The sequence below is a fragment of the Phytophthora infestans genome, genomic scaffold, assembly GCF_000142945.1.
Source record: "Phytophthora infestans T30-4 supercont1.16 genomic scaffold, whole genome shotgun sequence".
NCBI lineage: Eukaryota > Oomycota > Peronosporomycetes > Peronosporales > Peronosporaceae > Phytophthora > Phytophthora infestans.
In genome coordinates this window covers 1,642,127-1,665,191 of record NW_003303743.1, presented here as the reverse complement: position 1 = coordinate 1,665,191, position 23,065 = coordinate 1,642,127, and the positions used below count along the sequence as shown (strand labels likewise).

Below are 23,065 nucleotides of genomic sequence, written 5' to 3'. Positions count from 1 at the left end.
GGCAGAGTGCGTGTACGCGAATACTCCTGGTGCTCGATGGAACATGGATACTGTGATGCAATATGCAGTACCGCATGGAGGTAGATCGCTGGGTCAGTGGCTTCTTGATGTTGTGTATGTTTTGGAGCCGTTGGTCCCGCCTTCGTCGCTGAATGATGCCACCACCTGGAGATGGAATTACGATCAAGGTTACGATGGCTGCTCTGGAAACACTCTTGAAGGCAAGCAGCTTGTGGGGTAGGTCATTTGAGCATCATGCATTGGCTTTTGAGTGTGGCGACGTCCATTATCTTTATTTTGCAATGAGCTGCGCAATTCGTCAAAGTCACGTGGGTATTGTTTAATACCTTCATGCGGCTGGAATTATGGATGAAGCTTCGACATGATCATGGACGCCGCTTCAAATGGCCACCTGCATCTAGTTAAATGGCTTTTTGAGAAGAATGACGCGCGAGTTCTTTTTCCGGCTCATCATGCTACTAGCGTCAGACCATCAACACGTACAGCGATGGGCAGAGCAGCAAATCACGGACATTTGCACGTGCTAGCGTTTCTCCAAGAATGGAGAGAAAAGTGATGGTCAGGAATCATGCTATATGTTCTTCGACGTCAAGTCCAAAATGGGTTCTGGAATCGGCGGCCACGACGCATCTTGAGATCGTGAAGCGGCTACAGATTTACTGTACGGAATCATGAGTCTCATTGGTCACTACCAGCATGGTAGCTCGCAACAGCCATCTCGAAATTCTGCAATGGCTTTATTGTCAATATAGTATCAAGTGGTCATGGATTTGGCAGCTAATAAAGGGCATCTTGAAGTTATAAAAGGGCTACACACCAATCGCAAGGAAGGCTGAACGACCAGAGCCATGAACTATGCTGCAGGTAATGGCCATCTAAAGGTCGTTCAATGGCGTCACCTTACACTCGGAGGGTTGCACAGTCGATGCAATGGATTTGCTGCTGGGAGAGAGCAGTTTGGCGTTGTGTATTTACGACCTAATACCTCAATGAGGGTGATGTCCTTCGAGTTCGCTATGATCGATGCGATCCACTCGTGTTCCGCCGGTAAGCTGCTCCGCAAAATTACTAACTGGTGAGCATCGTCAAGCGGTTCACCCAGCGTCTGCAACCCCACGACCAGCTCGTCGAAGTCGTCCAAGTGCATCGCCATGGTCGCGCCGGGATCCATCTTGAACTCGTGTAAGCGTCGAGTCATCGGCATCCGGCTGAGGGGTTGTCCGGTTGTAACACTCCGGCGCGGCTCCCCAGGCCTCAATGACCGTCGTCGCAGACCGTATCTCCGTTCGATGCTCGAGAGGAACACCTTGAGCAAGCAGAACCAGGTCCTTCATGTCGTTCACCACCCATTATTCTGTCATCTCTGCCTAAAGCTTGATCGCCTGAACGGGTGACAGCAAACGATTCCTAGAAGCTTTGAACACGCCAGTGTACGTGATCAACAGAACCACGAGTAGTGCACACCCGGACATGAAACCATACGAGCTGAGCGTCAGGACGAAGCCACATGTGGATCACTTGCGCATTTTTGGTCCCAAGGGATACGCTCATATGAACGACGTCAAGCGTACGAAGCTGGAAGCGAAGAGCTTTAAGTGCATGTTCCTTGGCTACGCCGAGAACACCAAGGGTTACAGGATATATGACTTGGAGTCAAACAAGGTAAAGGTGGTGCGGTCGCAGCGACTAGATGGACGTGGAGTAAATGGCATCTACGACATGGCGATGTTGTATCAGCCGCCGATTGTTCACGTGACGGAAAATGTCGACGACGAGGTACAACGAGGAGATATACAAACACAGGAGCTCCAACCTCAACTTGCTGTCGAGGAGCCGATGGAGACGGAGGCGGATCCAACCGAGGACGTTGGGATGCAGGAGGCGAGTCGCCGACGTCAATGGGATATGAGTTGGCAACAAACCGTCCAGATGGAAAGCCAACAATGGTGTTTCACCTCGAGCCAGAACGTGTACAACGTGAACGAGAACCCGTCCTACTTCTTTGAGATGGATCAGCTGATGCCGAGGAATATCGAGTGGACGACGACGATGATCCTTAGAACGATGATCCCTTCTGGCCTCCGTCGCCCAAGCGGCCCTGAGGCGACGAAGATGGGCTTGTCGCAGAAGCGGTTACGGCTTATGCGGCTGATATGGGCGATGCGAAAGACGCTTAAACCACCTATCAGCAGGCCATGATCCGTGATAAAGCTTCGGAATGGGTGAAGGCGATGAACACGGACTTAAAGGCTCATCATGAGAATGGTTCGTGAACGCTAGTACGACGGAAAAAAGACGGACCGTCCAATTGGTTGCCGATGGGGTTTAAGAAGCACAACGTCACGGGCAAGTTGGGCGCTACAAGGCCCGACTGGTTGCGCGGAATTTCGAGGAGAAGTTTGGAGTTGATTTCTTCGCGACATGCTCACCCGTGGTCAACATGAAGTCGGAATTCGTGTTGTACTGTCAGTTGTGATAGCTAAGGTTTACGTGACAGAGCAGTTGGACGCCGACACGGCATTTCTAAGCAGAAACTGGAAGGCGCGTGTACATAGAAGTGCCGTACAGAACCAGGAGCGCAGCAAACATGCAATATATATTGAGCAGTGTGATCTACGGCCTCAAGCAGGCAAGAAGCGCATGGAACAAGACAATTCATGCCGTTTTTTTAGGAATTGGCTTCAGGAGCTGCGGAGCAGACCAAATCATCTATGTCAAGGGAACAAAAGGAAGGTACATCTACGTATGTCTCTACGCGGACGACATGATCATCTCGGCCAGGACAAGCGATGAGATCCAAGAGGGAGAGACGGCTCTCAAGAACCTTTTATTAAGATGAAGCAGCTGGGCGAGGCCACGTTCATCCTGGAGATCGACCATGACCGCAAAAACAGTACGTCAATGATCAAGCAGATTCGTTATTCTGGCGATGTCGTGATCAGGTTTTATCAGCGGAACGCAAAGACAGTGGTGAACTCGTGTGAGTCAGGTCTGAAGTTGTCGAAGATGCAGTCACCGACTACGGAGATGGAGCGAAAGGACATGCCAGCTAAGCCGCACCGATCACGCATCGGATATCTACGGTACATCCCAACGTGTACCCGCCCAGACGTCGCGTACTTTGTGACGCAACTGTCACGATTCCTCGAAACCCCCTGAAAAACAACACTTGTATCTTCCGTCCGATTGCTGCGGTACCTTAAATCGGCACGAGGGCACGATGGCATCTACAACGGCAGCACGGGTAAGATGCAGGTGAAGGCGTTCCGACTGGGGACGCAACATTGACGATCGATGCTCGGTGTCAGAGATCATGGTGATGATCGGCGGTGCACCGGCGGTTTTTAAGTCGACGTATTAACGCACGGTAGACCTTAGTTCTGTAGAGGCAGAGTGCATGGCGCTGAGTCCCTGTACTCAAGAAGTGCTTTGGGCTCGCGCAATGCTCAAGGAGCTCAGACAAGAGCAAGTGAGAGCGAATCAAGTGTGCGAGGATATCCAGGAAGCTATTGCGCTAGCAAAAAATGCGGGCTACAGCTTGAACCAAGCACGTTGACATCCGACACCATTTTATCCGGAAGAACGTGGCTCAAGCCATTATCGTGGTGGATTACGTGTCGACGGTGGATCAGCATGAGGCCATGTTGACCCAGGCACTAGGAACCACGAGCCTCCAGTACCTGCTCGACGGCAGTGTCATACGTACCAAGCCAGCAAAGTATTAGCTGCGAGTGGGAGTGTTAATATGACGCCGGTACATGCTTAGTGGACATGTCACATATCAACGATCACCAAAGAACATCGAAGAAGAGTATTGATGGCTATAGTGAAGTCAAGATATGGAGAAGAAATATGATTGGTCAATATAAATCTATCTCGGATGCTATATCTGTCAATAGTGGAGATCAGAAGCTCTGCCAATGATGAGACCAAGTCAAAACCAAGCTGCCTCCCAACTCAATGTTTAGATACAAAGAGGGGGGGGGCAGGAGAACGGTGAAAGTTAGGCAGATCAGATTGACGGACTCAAATTGACTCACTTCGGCATTTGCCTTCTATTCCTCAAACCAAGTCCTACAGGCTAACAGCGGCACAAACCTCGCAAGCTCTACGCCTACCACAACAATGGCTGTCAAGAAAGCCGAAGTCAGCCTGGGAAGCGACAGCTACTTCCACTGGGAATTTGCCATACGAGTGAAGCTGGCAGCCCACCACTCATCTGGTACGCCCTTGTAGTGCAACTTGCTCATGGGCTTCTCCATGATGGTGCGATTCAATTTTTTGACCACGCCGTTCTGCTGCGAGCTATACGGCACTGGCTTGTGAAGGACGATCCCATTGAGCTGCCAGATCACATTCAATATCTTCTTCACAAACTAAGTGCCATTGTCTAAGCCCAAGCACTCAATGCACTTCCCCCACTGGCTCTCGTACAGAGCTTGTACGCCTTGAACATAGTCACCATCTCGCGCTTCTTCTTCAAGAAGTATGCAACCACGTATTTTGTGTAGTCGTCCGCGAACGTGTGGCCCCTCCCTTCGACTTCGTTCTCATTGGAACCATCACGTCGGCATACACCAGTTCTAGTACATGCGATGTCTTGCTCAACGATCGGGACGGAAACCGTGCAGCCGTCTGCTTGCCCTTCAGACATCCACCGCAAAACAACTTGACTTCCTGCTTGGCCACCGGCATCTTCATCGTCACTCGCTGTGTTCTCACCATAGCATCTTCGTTGGGATGATTCATTCGAGTATACCACAGCTCCAACTTCCTCGAGTACTCGACGAAAAGAGCCATTTCCTGCTTGTAGTCCAGCGCGTAGGCCTTGCTGATCTTCTTTCCTGAAGCAATAGTACTTGTCTTGCCCCAGATTGTGCACGATGTGTGTTGGAACTCAACATTGAGTCCACATCAGCTAACCTTTCCCACCGACAACAGCCGTCGATCGGGTTCTGGGATGTGGAGTACTTCCACCATCCGAATATGCTAACTTTAAATGTGCATCAGATGCACCGTCCCAGCTCCTGCCACGGGTAGCGTTTTACCATCTGCGATGGTAACATCGATCTTTGTGTACATGACCGTGTACGCGGCGATATACGCACGGTGAGGTGTCATGTGCGACATGACACCGCTGTCGATCAGCCATCCTGCTGACCGACTTACTCCAACAGTAATCCTTGTTCGAGCGGTCCCTCTTCATGTGTTAGAACTGATCCCGCCTTAAGCAATTTCCTCAAAAGGCACTGCTCTTCCTGGCGCCGCTTTTTCTACGACCATTGATTACGCCCCCCCTCCTGGAACCTTCCGCTCTTGTTCCTACCTCCATCCGAGGTTGCCCTCAACGCGCTCCGTGCCGTCCTTCTTGTACTACCGCTCGTACTTCTTTCGCAGTTTCTCATTTACATCAATGAGGGTGATGTCCTTCGAGTTCGCTATGATCGATGCGATCCACTCGTATTCCGCCGGTAAGCTGCTCCGCAAAATTACTAACTGGTGAGCATCGTCAAGCGGTTCACCCAGCGTCTGCAACCCCAGCACAGCTCGTCGAAGCGGTTCAAGTGCTTCGCCATGGTCGCGCCGTGATCCATCTTGAACTAGTGTAAGCGTCGAGTCATCGGCATCCGGCTATGAAGGGTTGTCCAGTTGTAACACTCCGGCGCGGCTCCTCAGGTCTCAATGACCGTCGTCGCAGACCGTATCTTCGTCCGATGCTCGAGAGGAACACCTTGAGCAAGCAGACCCAGCTCCTTCATGTCGCTCACCGCCCATTCCTCTGTCATCTCCGCCTAAGGCTTGATCGCCTGCACGTGTGACATCAAAACCTTCCTTGCCGGTGTCGCTCGCATGGCAAATTCCCAGTGGAAGTAGCTGTCGCCTCCCAGGCTGACTTCGGCTTTCTTGACAGCCATTGTTGTGGTAGGCGTAGAGCTTGCGAGGTTTGTGCCGCTGTTAGCCTGTAGGACTTGGTTTGAGGAATAGAAGGCAAATGCCGAAGTGAGTCAATTTGAGTCCGTCAATCTGATCTGCCTAACTTTCACCGTTCTCTTGCCCCCCCACTTTGTATCTAAACATTGAGTTGGGAGGCAGCTTGTTTTTGACTTGGTTTCATCGGCAGAGCTTCTGATCTCCACTATTGACAGATATAGCTTCCGACATAGATTTATATTGACCAATCATATTGCTTCTTCATACCTTGACATCACTAAAGCCACCAATATTGTTCTTCGATGCTCTTCGGTGATCGTTGATGTGTGACATGCCCAGCAAGCATGCACCGGCGCCATGTCAGCACTATTGCTGGAGTAACACCAACAAAAAAACGAAAGTTTACGTACAGTAAGTTACTGTATGCCCTTACTGAGGAAGAGCATATTCCAAACTGAAAGCACAGATTGAAAAAAAACCGCGTTCGTGCACTAGGCCTCCGATAAAAAATATCACTACCGCAATTACTTATTTGTATATTATACTAAAGATTGTTGTTTTTTCGACAGGTCATATATTAAAAGTGCGATCCAGACGGAACTAGAGGTGTTACTTCGGTGGTCAAAATCGATTGGTAGTTGCGTTTCCTAAAAAACGTATTGTGTGCGAATTTGTTTTAAACGCGTAATGTTTTTCGCTGTATAAAAATAAATTCAAGAAAAAAAGAATTTTCTTATTTTTTTTGTCAATCAAATGGTGCTAAGCGTACTAGTAGAAATGAATTTCGCAGTTTTGCTATCGACACCATTTTTTATTTTGGTTCTTGGCTCCCTCTGGCAGCCTTGAGGCACGGCGACGCTCGAAAGAAGTGGTGATTTTATAAACCCATTCATTTGAAATTTGTATGCACAAAAAGTATAGAGCACACACCAAAGTGGGCCCGAATAATTTCTTGATGGGCTGTCCGTACTATGTGCTCGTAGGACTACAGTACAGTACATGTACTGCACCCCGTTTTCGCGCCCTTGGACCTTTGATAAACCTCCGGGTGTGATGCTCTTGAATCCAAATGAACTACATGCTCTCACTCCGAACTTGCTCGTTGGGCAACGGAGCACTTTAACCCTTCTACTACGACATTAAGGATAATTCGGAATCTAAATTATAGAGGTGAAATTGTTCCGAGATGTCCGCAACAACATTCGAGGAACGACAATTCGGCATATTGAATTTTGTATGCGATAAATTTAAACGGGTTAAGTGTAAGCTGCACACCACATGCGACACGGGATTGTCAGAAAGCGGTTAGGTTTACATATATAAGGAGTCAAGAGACTCTCCCAGCCCTCCATTTGGAAATCAGCGCCGGAGAAGAGACCATCACTCCTGAAGATGTTCACCTTCGAGAAATCGTTCAACCAGATATGGCGCGAATTGAAGAAGAAAGGCTGGCTGTATCGAAAATCCTCTGGCCTCAGCAACGCCCCCCGCTACCTCCCCCCGGTGGCAACCTCGCGGGATCGGAAGGCGTGGACTACTTTGAAGGTAATACTACCGATGCGAATGTGCTATATCTGCAACTAACCGTGTACGTTTGTCAGGCGAGATGAGTCTGCTTCGCTACTGCCGCCGTAAAGGATGGCTTGCCTTCGAGACAACTCCACCAGCTTCGACGCCGACCATCGCCGAGCCCGAGCAACCCAAAAATGCTCCTGGCCCGTCCGAGACTACGTCAGCACTGTCTGAAGAGAAACCCGCGCGGTCAGAAGGAGATTCCGAAGCGGTGCCTGCGCCGTCCGAGCCTGGATTAGCTGCACCCGTTGCCGCACCGAAGGAAGCTGCTGCGAAGAACACTGCGATTCCTTGGCCGAGGGCTGCTGCCAAAGCCACTGCCCCAGCGAGAGCGTCGACTATCTCAAGCGTACCACCTGCACCTGGCAAGGCCAGAGGTTCTAGCAGACCACGACCCGCAAGCAAGGCAACTAGCTCGGCACACGACATTGAAACGGATCCGCAACCTCGACCGAAAGGCAAGCGCAAGGCATCGAGTACATAAACGTCTACGAAACGACCCCGTACTGGTACGTTTGAGTTTCTGATGTTGACTGTTGCGAAATATATACTAAATTTCTTGTTACGGATTGTGCAGTTCCTGGTGTTCAGAAAACGACCTCACGTACCACGGATAATACCCCGCAACCTGTTCCGAATACCCCTGTCGAGGTTGAGGAAACTCCTGAATCGTCTATTACGGCGGTACCCACTCCGACAGCAGTTCCAAGCGCGGAGCAATCTGGAATTTCTCTAGATGACTTCGATTCGATTAGCTTCTTGGAGCACTGCGACGGGACCGGCTGTTTGGGCCAACTGATGCTGATGATATAAACATTGGAGGTGGCGACTGGTTGCTCCCTCTAGATTCCGAAGCGGAAGGTGACGAAGAGTCCATTTTGGCGGACGAAAACGATGAAGAGGACAAGGCAGTTGCTGTTGCTCTTGATGACCAAGTTGATGACGACGTGGCAACTGAGCGTGACGAAGTGCCAGTGGAGTTTGACGTGACTGGTCCAGAGCTTGACAGACTTCAAGCAGAGGGGTGGGAGGTGTTCGATGAACGCCACGCGGGCCAAGTGCAACACGATGCATTACCCCTCTACGACGGCCCATCTGGTCCAACCCGAGCTGCGCTGGCATACGCGGAGAATCCTATCGCGATATTTTACTTTTTCCTGCCGAAGGAGCTGTGGCGAAAGATTGCAGCCGAGACGAACAAGTACCGTACGGACAGCATCGACAGTACTTCGCAGCAAATGCGTGCACGGGCACGTCAGCGGCGCGAACTCGTCCCCTCAACAATAGTGCTGACCATTGATGAGTACAAGGCAGAACTAGCGCGCAAGCCATCCATCTGGCTCCACGAGATCATTCGGTTCATCGGTTTGCTTATCGCACGAGCACTGGAGCCACGCCAAGAGAGTCTAAGTCGGCACTGGGTCACGAAGGTCGAGGGTACACTGGCGCGCGGCATGTTTGGCCAGTTCTTGAGTCGGGACCGGTTCCAAGACATTGCGCGGTATCTCCACTTCAACGATAACGAACGACAGTCCGACAGTGGGGATCGGGCCTTCAAAATTCGGCCCGTGGTTCAAGCGTCGCAGAAGACGTTCTTCAGAGGATACCGAATGGGTGCACGGATGAAGGGATGGTGCCGATGCGTCATCGCCGCAACCCAATGCGCCAGTACATGCCGGCAAAGCCAAACAAGTGGGGCACCAAATTTTACCTGACGTGCTGTGCAGACACCGCCTACTGCTCCAGGTACGAAGTACGATTGCTACGGATATCTGTCTAACAAGACGGATATCCGTAGTAATTGTAATCTGTCTGGTCCGTAATGTATTCTGTATGAGCCGTAATATCTCGCTAACCGAACTGTGTTGTACTGTGTAGATTGGATATCTATTGCGGCAAGGCAAATCAAGACGAAGAGGCTGTCGCGCAGCAATCTGTGGTCAAGAATATTACCAAAGCCCTTCGTGGGCAGCCTTCACAACGCCTCATTTGCACTGACAGCTTCTACACGTCAATCCCGCTATCAGACAAACTGCTGAGCATGGGCCATCGCCACGTGGGAACTATCAGGAAAGATCGCAAGGGCTGGTGTGCGGCCATTGAGTTCAAGCAAAAGAGACGACCGAAGCGTATGCCGCGCGGAACGTGCAAGTTGGCTGTGTGGAAGAGGCGCCGTGACTTCGTTGCGCTTACGTGGATAGATAATAAGCCTGTTAGATTTCTGGCGACGGGGTGCTCAACACATACCACTCCAGTCTCCCGTAGAGAGCGCGATGGCTCCATTTCTGCCGTGCCATGCCTCCAGCTTGGGCGCGACTACCACGAGGCGATGGGGGGAGTAGACGTTCACGACCAGCTACGCCTGCAGCGATACTCCGTCAAACGCTTGATTCGCATGCGGAAGTACTACAAGACGATATTTCTCGGTCTCGTTGATATTGCAATGGTGAACGCGTTCATCGTCCACAAGATTGCGATGCGCAGCCGCGGGAAACCGGTGCCGACCCATGCGGCATTCATGCAGCGACTGCATACCGATCTGCTGAATCATGCAAGTGAGGATTTTGCTGCTGGTGACGACTTAGCAGATCTAGTTACAGAGCCTCTCCCATGTCAACCTCACACACTCGAGAAGACCGAGGAAATGAACGGCGTGAAGCGTCGTCAGTGGTTGTGCAAGGTGTGCTCAGCGTACGCTGGGCCCGGCGTACGGAGCTACGAGACCAGCTCCTTCTGTGCTTCGTGCTCAACGGTCAAGCAGGGGAGAGTCACCTTGTGTAACAAGGCGCGCAGATTGGGGCACGGCAGCGCTCTAACATGCAATGAGGTGTGGCACCAGAGCTGGAAGAACGGCATGGCCTTCCCCCAGAGATGCAGCACAATATCAGGTTTGTTAGGAAGCGTAGGCCCGAAGTTGAGAGCGAGGTCGACGAGGAGTAAGTGAATGAGCAGTTGTGTGAGTGCTGGCCTTCTAGTGTTGTCTCGTTGTTGCTGTACGGTGTAACGGTTTTGCAGGGAGATCGCAATTGAAAGTTTTATGGACAGGTTCTGTTCTGCACATCATTCACAATTAGCCAATCACATGCCATAATCTGGACACGTGTCACGCGAAACGGCTCACAACATGGTAAATTGTACTGATTTTCCGGCATACGTTAACTCATATATTAGGAATTACGGATACTCCGGAATAATCTTCGGATTAGAGGGGTTAAGACCCCTTAAGCTGTAAAGCGCACTACCGTCCAGAGTATTCTTAAGCGGTCGGCGGACGTTGCCGCCTAGCCGGATGCCTATCGCGACCGGAAGCGCTGTTGCGCGCCCGCGATTCGCGCGTCTGACGCCAAGATTATGAAGAAGATTGACGAGTTCAAGACTTGGCACGGAAACGCAACTATTCAGGGCTCTACGGTACTAATGATTGCTCAGCGTGAAGGAGTACAGCTACCCGGAGGCAATGCACCTAGTCGAGGGTGGCTGTACCACTTCCAGCAGCGCACATGGCTGTGGTTTTCGCAAGCTCCCGCCTAATACAACTGCCGAACTGCAGCCCATGGACCAGGGCATCATTAAGTGCCTGAAGAATGAGTACCAGAACAAGAAGCAAGCCGCGGAGCTGTTCTATAAGGGTGTTCCTTACACGCCGGTCGACGTTTATTCCGCCATGAAGTGGTTGTCTGAAGGCTGGAACAACATATCTGCAAAGACTATTACAAACTGTTGGTGCCACACAGGCATCGTCTCAAAAAAAAACGTAAATTTAGTACTGAATTAACAAAACAAATATCAGTGCACTGGATTTGCGTCTGTTTTTTGCTTTACGTTGTGCACTTATGCCCTGGCCTGCCGAATTGGAGGTGCACGACTGTACTGTTTGTCAGCTAAAATCTGATTTATTTGCAAATCCTATATGGTCCACCCCCGCGAAAACGGGGTGCAGTACTGTACCAGGACTTAAATACTAACTAATACATGTAGTAGCTCTGCTTTTGACCCTTCATGTAGTAACTCAAATGCCCGTCCTGATTACTCTCGATTGGACTACAGATGCAATTTAAGCACAAGAACCAGGTTCTCGAGATTATAATACTACTGAACTAGGATAATTCGCTGAAGACCGTCGCGAACATGTGTGAAACTGTTATTTTGCCATAATTACAATCTCCTTTAGAGGGGACCTGAAAACTCAAACTTGCTAAAAATGGTTCACTCCTATGACGTAGCATTATCTATAAAGTTAGATTTCTGACGACTTAGGTCACGGATTGAGTGAGTAATTACATGCACAAGTATTTTAAGATCGAACAAGACCAGATCCAATTTGTAACATTAGCCGATAACGTTAAATGGTTCGACCGACTGCAGCATGATTAAGTAGCAACAGTTTACAAAAAGTTGGTGTCAACCCACCACTCGGTTTTAAAGTCCTCTCCCAAAAGGTCCGTGATCTTTACAGAAGCGTTAAGCTGACCGCTAAACGCAACCCGCTGGTCGATAGCCGCGCCAGGTCCACTGTTGTTGAACTCCTTGAAGTAGACGTTTTCCGTGTTGTTGTTATTTTTGTTCCAAGTCGACCATCCTAGCGGGTTGACAACGTCACCAAGCTCACTGTTCTGCCAGACGACGCGAGCGTAGGGGTACCACGGGCGACCAAGGTAGGTCGTTCCGTTCATGGAAGCGTTGGTGTTGAACACACGAGCGTTGTTGAAGACGTACTCAGAGAGATTGGAGCTGTTAGTGTTGCCATTGGCTGTAATCCAGCCCTTTCCAACGGTCTCAAAATCGCATGACTCGAACCAGGCCTTTGCTTGCATGCCAAACACAAAGTCGACAGCTCCGCTAATGTACGAGTGGGCGTAGAGCTCACGGCCCTTGTGTGCACACAAAGTATCTTGGTACCCGGTGAAGTTGCAGCCGTAGAACCCGTAGTCTGTGTTGTCGACGTAGACAGCCACTGCCTGGCCGAGTTTTTCAATCTTACCCGATGGGTTGGCGACGTTGAGGTTGTACATTCTTACTCCTTTCCCCGATTTGAGGCGCATCGTGCTGATCAAATCGTTGCGGCTATTCTTGATCTCGGGAGGAAGATCTCGCTGCGCCATAGTGTGCGTGATTGTGACCTTGTTTTCCGCATAGGACGTCGTGTCGCACGTGTATCCCTGGAGCACCAATGGACCAGCCAGGTTTGGGACCAGCACTTGTTCTTGGTAGAGGCCGGGGAAAATGAAAATGGTGTGCTCCTCCGTCGTGTTGGGCAGGTACGCCATACCCTCCGCCATGGTCTGGTAGCTTCCATTGAAAGTGCCAGTGACGTCGACGACGATAGCTCCTGGTGGAGGGATGGTGCGAGCGTTAGGTCCATTGCAGGTAGTATCGGCCGTAGCAAGTGTGGCTGATGCGAGTCCGGCGACCGCCAGGAGTGGCAACACAAAAGAGTGCATGTTAGTGTTGCTTGAGTAGCAAGAAGGAAAAACCAAAATGACCTACATTGGAGTTCCTTGAAGGGACATGTACACATCTGGTTGGGTCGTGTATCCCAAAGATGCGGATTACAAATGCACGTTTGGAAAACCTTTAGAGGAAAGGACTGTAGATGTACAGTACAGTACAACATGCTGCTTTCAATTTGACAAAACCCTTCGTGATTACATATATTTCAAAGTATTAGTCACGGATTTAGGTGGCCGAGTCGACATGAACGTACTTCTGCCACCTTTTATCTTAACATGTTTTTCTGATATCGGGAGTGAAAATTAGTCAATTAATAAAAGATCCTCATTTCTACAACCATCATTTCGGTACTGAATAAGTGAAAATCACATGTACTAAGCCCTCCTTTTTACCTAGTCTAGCTCTCTTTGTTCGCAATCTTCATCGCTTTGTTTATGAAAGTACTCCGACAATCAGTACCTAGTATAATGTCGAGTAGACGAGACTTCCCGAGACTATCTATTCCAGATTCGCAACATGCGGACCGCAATCCAAGCTTACGTGAAAACCCTTTTCCAGTCGTGTTCTTCGTGTGTTCGTGTTGTTGCCGATGATGATTTCCTTAATGACAACAATGGGATTGCAATCGCTGCAATACGTAGCGTAAACACATTGGTAATTGTTATACATTTCATTTTTAACTACAAGTGAATTTATTAAAACCGAACGACCTATTATTACAAGTGGAATGCTAGTTTTGCGGCACGCGAACTTGACGACCTCATGACAAACGCCCAACGATGATGAAAGTAAAATAAAAAAAATCTAATAAGTACTATTTTTGATAATAAAAAAACGCATTTGCTGTCGTGTTATGCTGAGCTCCGCCTTCGTTGTGGGGGCAGAATGGTCGACCTATGATTGTTTTTGATTTTCAGTCATCGCTAGCTACAAAACGTTGATTGTAACTACCGGTATAGTGTGGGGTACCACTGACCGTGAAGTGCGCTATTTCAAAAGCCTCCGACCTCATCAAGATGATGAAGAAGAAGGGGAAGCGCAAGAACGTCCAGATACGACACACCGTATGATAAAGTAAAGTGCTAGCGTTGCTGTACCTAACACGTACCTACAGCTTACATTCGCTTCTTTAGGTCCACATTGTAGTATCAGCCTGCAATCTCTATATTTAAACCAGGTTAAAGCATTTACTAGTACAGCAGCCTGTAAGATGTTATACTAGTGGCTCTCGCGATTTGAATTTTTGCATGTTTCACCATTCAATAAGATTCCTGTATCTTTTTTTACCAATAAACCTGCACTGACCCTGCAACCTGCTTGTTTTCTAGCTGTAATTGTATGCTAGCATTATTTCAACGTTCCGTGAATCTGATTGGGTAGTGAAACCTACAACCTGCTTATCTGCCAACCGTAAAAGCCACTACATGTACTATCATAAGTGACGTCTCTACAAACCTAGTTAATGATCTGGAACAGGTGATTAGTATACTAACATCACAAGCGAAATAGCAAAGAATGGTGACATACATACACAGTAAAAAGGCAACATATTATATATCGCACACGATTGGCCCTGAGCTCCATGCTGCTGCTTCTTTTTAGCAGGAAAGTATTCGCCATTCCCAAGCGATCAAGGCAAACGCAAGCCACTTTAAAATATGGTTCTTGTAAAAAAAAACGGAGGTACTGAATTAAGCTATTCTGAAGTTTCTTCAGTCTACAGTCCTATGTTGAGAAATATAATGCTGTCCTTCTGGTTCGACAGCTAATGGTGCTAGGTTTTTGCTTTGCCCAAAAATGCTTAAAGATCGCTTCCAAACTCAATAGGCGATATAAAAATTTACGCCGACTCAAACAGTAGTCCGTGTGGTACAATAGGTACTGATTTTGGGAGAAACTCAATTCCCGCGCAAAACAATAGCAGATCTGTTTATGCATAGCTAGTCATTTCTATATCATTATTTTACAAGATTTACGCGACTTTATCATTTTTACATAATCGAGTAAAACAAATACTGGAATTATATCAAATAGATACGGTGTACATGTAGTTTGGTCGTAGCATACACATGTCTGCGTCGGTAATCAACTGTCGATGATTCAATGTGGCGGATGTTCACCGTGCCAGCACCGAAAACAAATTCCTCACTTTCCATTTTCCTCTAGACCCCGAGCAATGAACACGTTTGCCTTGTTGCTTGCCGCGCTTAGTGTTCACTCGATAAGCTCAGCAGTCGTCGTCAATGCCACATGCGCTGGGCCAAACGCACGCACCTCTCCTCCACCCGGCGCCATTGTTGTTGACGCGACGGGCGCGCATAAGGGAAGCTTTCACACTTTAGCGGAGGGCGTGTCAAATCTTCCCAATACAACGGCAGAACAGACTGTCTTTCTCTTTCCCGGCGTCTACCACGAGCAGGTTTTCATCACACCACTGGCGGGGCCTCTCGTTCTACAAGGCTACACTTGCAACACGGAGTCGTACGCTGACAACCAAGTGACAATCACCCAGGCGAAGGCGCAAAGAGATATCCCACTTAATACTACAGGCGACCGCAATTATGCCACCAGCACATTGGGTCTGGCAGCGAGCAACATCAAGATGTACAACCTCAACGTGGCCAACACGGCCGGTAAGATTGGCGGCAAGGTCGGTCAAGCGGTGGCGGTGTATGCCAATGGAACGGACTACGGTTTCTACGCCTGTAACTTCTCAGGCTACCAGGACACGTTGTGTGCTCAAAGCGGCCGTGAGCTCTATGCCCGGACGCTGATTCGTGGTGCAACCGACTTCATCTTCGGCAAACTCGCTCAAGCCTGGTTCGAGAAATGTGACATCGAGGTCGTTGGAAAAGGCTACGTCACGGCTAATGGCCGCGACAACGAGACCAACCCGTCCTGGTACGTCTTTAACCACGCACATGTGTTCACCGCCAATGCTTCCTTGAATGGGTCCACCTACCTCGGTCGTCCGTGGCGTCCATACTCTCGTGTCGTCTTCCAGAACAGCGAACTTGGTGACGTTATCCACCCGCAAGGCTGGAAGCGTTGGAACAATGACACCAACACTGATAATATCTACTACAAAGAGTTTAACAATAGTGGGCCTGGCTCTGCAATCGAACAGCGAGTCCCCTTTAGTGGCCAGCTGAATGAAGCTGTGGCCATTTCCGACATCTTCGGCGAGAACTACACGTCTGAGTGGTGGGTTGACAATAAATATCTGTAAGGGCGAAGGGAAAATGACAATTACTACGTAACTAGATGTGATTTTGGTCTTGGAGTAGAGATGTCCGAAAAATAGGCTCTTACCGTGCTTTCCGGTATTTATATCAGAAATCATTTTTTGTATGGTCCTGATCAGGTTAAGGAGGGGAGGAAATAAGGAGGTGAATTATCGTTCCTCAAAAGTGTACTTTTGACTCCTGTATTTTCAGGCCACCTCTACAGGCAGGTGTAATTAGGCTCAAGCCAAAGCCAGGCCAAAGCTTTCGTGACCTATCATGCATTCTTACGTGTAGTGGAGAATTCCGGGCACAGACTTCCCTGAGGCACTTGTAGATGAAGGGAGGGCAGCACGTACTATATATACTACGTATTTTCGTTTTGATAATGCGTAATATTTATAAATATTGCTGCTGTTAATAGGGAGTCGAAAAAAAATGGCCTTATAGTACATGTGCTCTGGCTCGAATCCCATCGCAAGTAAATCTAACTGATGGCTCGGTACTTGTATCGATCTACTATAAACGGCCATCCCATCGCATTAAGGCTTTTGGGGCTACCGATGACTCGGTACTTGTATCGACTTACTAGTAACGACCATCCCACTGTCAAGTTAGTGCTACTTATGGCTCGATATTTGTAGCGACTTACTAGCAGCGGCCACTGCAACAGCATTTGTACCAATACACCAGTGAGGGTGATATCACCGCTAATGGATCACGAATTAATTCTTGTTCTTGTTGGGCTGTCCCCTACAGCACTAAAGCGCTAGTATAATATCTAAAGGGGTCGTGTTTCTATTCTTCCTGCCAGTAAAAGTAGATGCGTGCGGGGACAAGATCGTTTTTCAGAAGAAGTTCGCTTTACGTTTCATTGGTACTTGGTGTCATGAAGATATTATATATGCTTATAGGCCGACCAACAACAGGTGGTCGCAAGACAAAGTGGGATGCATTTTGGGAATATTCTGTCCGGACATCGTGTGTTCTCTATGAGATTTCGCAGGAACTACAACCGAACAGCAATGGACAACAGTATGCTGCATTCTATTTAAGTTTTAAATGAAGAAGCAAGTCGATACCTTGCTCAACTTGCCGACGTCAGACACCGCCGCCAGAGCCCGCCTCCGCGTGCTACACCTCTCTTACCCCGATATACCTCGCCTTTAACATTATATAATTTCTTATTTTGCAAAAGTATCCACATATTTTACTACAAGTCGTGTCGAGGTTAACCTGATGTTTATCTAATGACACCTAACTTTTAGTAATCCGTGCATTAAATATTTTGGCCATGTTTGGGCACGCAATGGCCGACGTCTCAAAAAGCGTCTGCGCATCCTGGATTCACTTCGGGCTCTCAAAACGCGAGCAATAGCAGCTTCGTCTCCCAGCGAGCGGTTGTCACATTGAGGGATGGAAAATCATTCCGAGACCATGGGGAGAAACGTACCGTAGTTAGACGCGGAATAAAGCGCTACATTTTGATTTTTTTTCTGGGTGAATCATTTGGAGACAGCCAGTACGTGCTGGCACTGAAGGACGATGCTAGTCAGTTTTGTGAATTTGTAGTCTGTGAGCCACCGACCAGTGCCGTGGTCGCTAAGGCTATTCTACAGTGGCATTCTCGTTTCGGGGTGCCGCAAATATTGATAAGTGACTAAGGCACTTATTTCAAATGTGAAGTGGTTGACAATAAGTTGAAGTGCGATCACGAATTTTCGGTGGCATATTGTCCGTGGATAAAAATTACTGGATGTTCAATAGAAGTAATGAAAAAAATGCTGTTTCTTAAATTCAGCGACTTTGTTCAGTAGTTAAGCAGGCAAAAACACACACGCTGTAATGATATCTTTTTTTTTTCAGATAAAATATCATTGAGCCAGCTTCTAAGTATCATTTAAAAATGAAACAGTCCCCTTTGCCTACAACAGTGCTCTTATCGGTATCATATGCAAGTACACTATACCGGAACAGGTACCAGTATGTTTTCTCCTCCTCACGTGTTGCCAAAATAACACTGGCAAAAGATGTTCTGCTTCGGGTTCTTACAGACAGCGATCTTGAGCTGACACGGGTTCGAATACCAGATGAATACAGAATTAGGTATGACAAAATTTGCAAAAATAGTTTTAACAAAGCTCATAAAAATAGTAAATAATACTTCGTATATAATACGCAATTAGGCAATGGCATCCTCCTTGCCATTAAATGAGCCGAAAGGGGCAGCATGCCTGTCGTAGCAGTGTAACTCAGCTTATTCGGGCTATTAATATTGAGTTCGGCGAAAACTGACGAGTAACTAGGGGTTTTCTTGAGGCTTTATCTATACTGCAGTTTAAAAACTACAATGTGAAACACGTGCCTCACCATAAATTGAAGCCTGAGCACTTGTGAGGTTTGATTCCTATTCTGCTATTTTATATTAACGAGAACTTCAGAATCGACATAAAGACGGAAGCTATGGCCTATACGTTGATTAAAAGATTTCTTTTGTCCCCATCGGTAGAATATGTAGGATGGCGACCGTAGCCTACAGACATACCCTCCCAATTCTAATTACATCTAGTGAAAGAGGAGATATGAGAGGTGTGGAGACTAATTCTCGAGCTCGTTTACCCCTGTCTTATCTAGGAAGTGGCATGGTCAAGTTGACCGAGTAAGCAAAAACAACCTGCCGTTTGAAGGCCTCAGAACGGTATTAGATACAATAAGAATATCAAATCAATTATAAATCAGTGAAGAGCTTGTTCAAGCTAGTATATAGCAGTTTGAGTTTTGCCAAATTCGACGTGTACTCGACAAAACTTCTTCAAAGACTTCTTGGTCCTGTTTTTAAATACTCCTATGTCGCTTTTTACTAAATTCAATACTAGTTCTATAAAATCTAATCTTTGCACGCCTACAAGTAGAATTGTATCCATGCTACTTGTAGGCTTTCAGCTGGGGGACAAAATATTAAGACCTATTTCAATCTTAAGCAATGGTTCTTTTTCAGTTTTATTCTAAAAATGGTAATGGACGTAACCTATTTCGTTAACACTTGTTCGCGCTTACAGTACACTCGACTTTTGTAAAGTTAGCGGATCTATATCACTAGACCATATCGTCCGTTGATAGTTTTCATGCTTTTAAGCATGTTACTACGATACTGATAAATCAAATTGATATTTTCCCACATTTAAACAAATACAGGAAAGGCCGTCGTTGTTAGTGATTACGACCATCACGCGCAGCAACATTTGACAAGCACACGACGATAACGTCTTATTTTCACGCAAACCTATGTTGCTGTTTCGACTTCGAGCTCGACACTGCAAGAAGAAACACTTCATGTATAACAGCGGGGTAATAGCACGCTGTGGTAGAACACGCTGTGGCTGATCAGAAGATATTTCACACCAGTACGCAAACACATGGAGTGTAAGTGAAGTACAAAGGACGGTCATTGTAGTCTTCACTTAACTGCAATAGGTACCGGTACCGATACTGCAATCCGGAGTGAGCCAATAATAATTGATTTTGGTTTTTAAGCGTTAAATAATTTGAACCATTTACCCATCTTCAATACGTGTCGACCCACCACCACAATGATACATCATTATCTTGAGGTGTCCAAACGAATGTGAACATGTATCCACGGGGGCGTGGCTTCACCCACGCTGTCGTCGAAGGCTACGGCTATCGCGGTTATCTGAAATCCGAAGAGATTACACAATACAGTATGTAGCATATATGCGTTTCCGGTTGTTCCATTGAACGCGCGCAAACTCTGATACTTCGTATATTCTTGCCTCGAGTGAGAGCCCACTTACGTACGCTATTGTGCGTCCTACTCAAAATTCCCGTGCGCGGCTCTTTGAATGAACGGGCACGGAATAGCGCAAATCTATTATTGATTGACTTGTCTTGAGGGAGAATCTACTTAAGTAGCTCCGATTGTGTTCGTAGACTGTGTCTATGGTGCCGAACGTGGACGATATGGTCAGATGACAATGTCCGGTACACACCAGAATGTAAAGGGTCCTTTAAGATAGTATCGTGTCGAGGGGCTGCGCAAATATTTACTGCTCGTTGCCTTGTACTACCGGTAATCAAATTTTTGCTATTATTCTGAGTAGGGCATATCAGCTTCGTTATCTACTTGTTGAGTCCATTAACGTGCTTTTTAATTTTTGTTAAGGTTGCCGCAGCGATAAAGCTTGACATTTTCTTTTTGGGAGTTAGCACTTTGTAAGACTTGACGATTTTGTAGCTGCACTCGATAATCCACCAAAGTGCACTTGAAAACCATTCCTACCCGTCAAGTTGACCAGCCTACTCGTATTGCGAAAATAATCCATCCGGTTTAGTGCTCTGTGTACTACAATCGAGCGAGCGGGCACTAATATCCAGTTTTATTTTAATTTTTTTTATCAAAGAAGGGAAGAACCAACTCTGTACATGTATTACAAATTCGGTTCTGTAATCAAGACAGTAGCTTACACATACGGGCCGGTAATCAGCACGGTAGCTTCGAATGCGTAGAATGTCACTTTTCAATTTCCATCGCAACGTCCGGATAATGAACACGCCCATGTTGCTGTCCCTCCTTCTTTTTACGCTCGTCTCTTGCTCAGCAATCGCTGGTGGAAATCCGTGTAGTGGAGATAATGCTCGTACCACTCCTCCACCAGGTGCTATCGTAGTTGACTCAATGGGATCGCACAAGGGAAGTTTCCGGACGCTGGCTGAAGGGGTGGAACATTTAATCGACACGTCGAAGCAGCAGACCATCTTCCTGTTCCCGGGTGTTTATCACGAGCAGGTGTTCATCACACCACTCGCCGGACCCCTCGTGCTGCAGGGTTACACTTGTAACACGAAATCATATGCTGACAATCATGTTACGATCACCCAGGCGAAAGCGCAAAGGGACGTCCCATTAAATGTGACCGGGGACCGCAATTGGGCAACGAGCACACTGGGTCTTGCAGCGAGCAGCATAAAAATCTTCAATCTCAACGTGGCCAATACAGCCGGTAAAATTGGGGGTAAGGTCGGCCAGGCGGTGGCGGTGTATGCCAATGAAACCGACTACGGCTTTTACGCCTGCAACTTCTCCAGCTACCGGGACACCTTGTGTGCGCACAACGGCCGTGAGCTCTATGCGCGAACGCTGATCCGGGGAGCTACCGACTTCATTTTCGGTATGAACGCTCAAGCGTGGTTCGAAAGCTGTGATATTGAGGTCGTTGGCAAAGGTTACGTCACAGCTAATGGACGTGACACTGAGTCGAATCCATCGTGGTACGTCTTTAATCACGCGCACGTGTACACGAACAACGCGTCTTTAGTTGGAAAAACATATCTTGGTCGACCGTGGCGCCCCTATTCGCGAGTTGTTTTCCAGAACAGCCAACTTAGTGACGTCGTGCATCCGGAAGGCTGGAAGCGCTGGAACAACGACACCAACACAGATAGTATCTACTACAAAGAATTCAACAACAGCGGACCTGGCGCCGCTCTCGACCAACGTGTATCCTTCAGTGGACAGCTGAATAAAGCTGTGACCATATCGGACATCCTCGGCGAGAGCTACGAGTCGGAGTGGTGGGTTGACACTAAGTATTTGTAAGGATACGACGCGCAAATTTCTCGAGGAAAGTTACCTCAACCAAGCGAAAAACTTCCCTAAATGACTTTCAACATGTATGTGTCAATACCGATAGTGTCTATCTTAGGTGTCATTCAGCTTCATTAGCGCTGAACACGATGATAAACCAGCAGGCTTCTTTGTTGATGTTCTCTGCACGTTGGTGATGTGAGGGACACCCCAGAGCGGATTTACTTAGTGAGCGGTTATAGTGGAGTTCGCAGAAGTGCTAGTGCTTTCTATTGTGCACTAACTAACAGTTAGTGGTGTTTGCAAACAGGTTGAGAAGCTCTGGATTACAATACTGTACTGTGTGTAGAGCAGTTGCTTCACCATTGATTTTACATGGGTAAGGAGCTTACAGTAGTATACTCATAGTGCCAGAAAAAGGTACTTTTCAATTCGATCTGTACAAATTTTACAATAATATTAGTTTCCATCCGTTCCTTTTTTGCCGTACTTTACAGCAGGGATCATAAAAATCAATATAAAATAATAATTGTTGCATACTATTGACGGAATAACGAATTATTGGAAAAGAAAGGTTTCGGTACAATATACATTTCTCCCCGTAATATTTATACAATTTCTCTAGTATTTTTCTACGCTGTAGGGTACGGCAATAAGGAACTAATACTACCTCCGTTCGGAAAAAGATAACCATTTGTTTTTTTTTGGGGCAGCGCTTCGCCTCGTTCATTTGAGCGTTTATTAATTTGTGAGAGGCTGGCTAGCTAGCTTTATGACCGAGAGCTGACAGTGAGAAACTAAGCAAGGCACAGGCGTTCATGCTCCGCCGTGCAACTACAGATACAAAAACGGATCTAAGACGGCAACTACATCGCCACATTCTGAAGGGGCGCTCAGTGGGGCTTCTGGAACTTCAGCGGTAGGCAGTGGGGGGCTGCTCGCTGCAAGAAGCAGCATGTACGCGTTAGCATTGGCAAGTGAGAAAGCGTCACAAGGCAGTGACGTAGGGAGAGTGCCAGCTCGTACTTGCTTGTCCTTGAGCAAGTGTCCGAGACGGTAATGATTACCACCTTTGCAATTTATAACCTGCTCCATGACGTGTTGCAGAGTCAAGAACGTTTTGGTAAGCGTGTCTGTAGTTTCTCCAAAAGCTTTCTCCACTTCCCTGATGAGGTCTTGGATTGTTCGTGGTATTGTCTGCGACTGCAGCGATTGAATGCTGGCAAAAAAGCCCAGGTCTAGGCAGTAGAAATCAGGCCTT

At 47.7% G+C, this 23,065-nt stretch overlaps 2 protein-coding genes across 2 annotated transcripts; one reads left to right on the top strand and one right to left on the bottom strand.

Annotated features, from left to right (window-relative positions):
* Positions 1 to 11,909: 11,909 nt before the first annotated feature.
* Positions 11,910 to 12,965, bottom strand: PITG_08912 (pectinesterase, putative; the record flags this gene model as incomplete). Its single annotated transcript, XM_002902912.1, has 1 exon — positions 11,910 to 12,965. The coding sequence occupies one exon, from the start codon at positions 12,963 to 12,965 to the stop codon at positions 11,910 to 11,912; it is 1,056 nt and encodes a 351-aa protein (XP_002902958.1).
* Positions 12,966 to 15,577: 2,612 nt separating this feature from the next.
* Positions 15,578 to 16,204, top strand: PITG_08911 (pectinesterase, putative; the record flags this gene model as incomplete). The annotated part of the gene is made up of 2 exons (XM_002902911.1): positions 15,578 to 15,817; positions 15,863 to 16,204. The coding sequence occupies 2 exons, from the start codon at positions 15,578 to 15,580 to the stop codon at positions 16,202 to 16,204; spliced, it is 582 nt and encodes a 193-aa protein (XP_002902957.1).
* Positions 16,205 to 23,065: the final 6,861 nt, after the last annotated feature.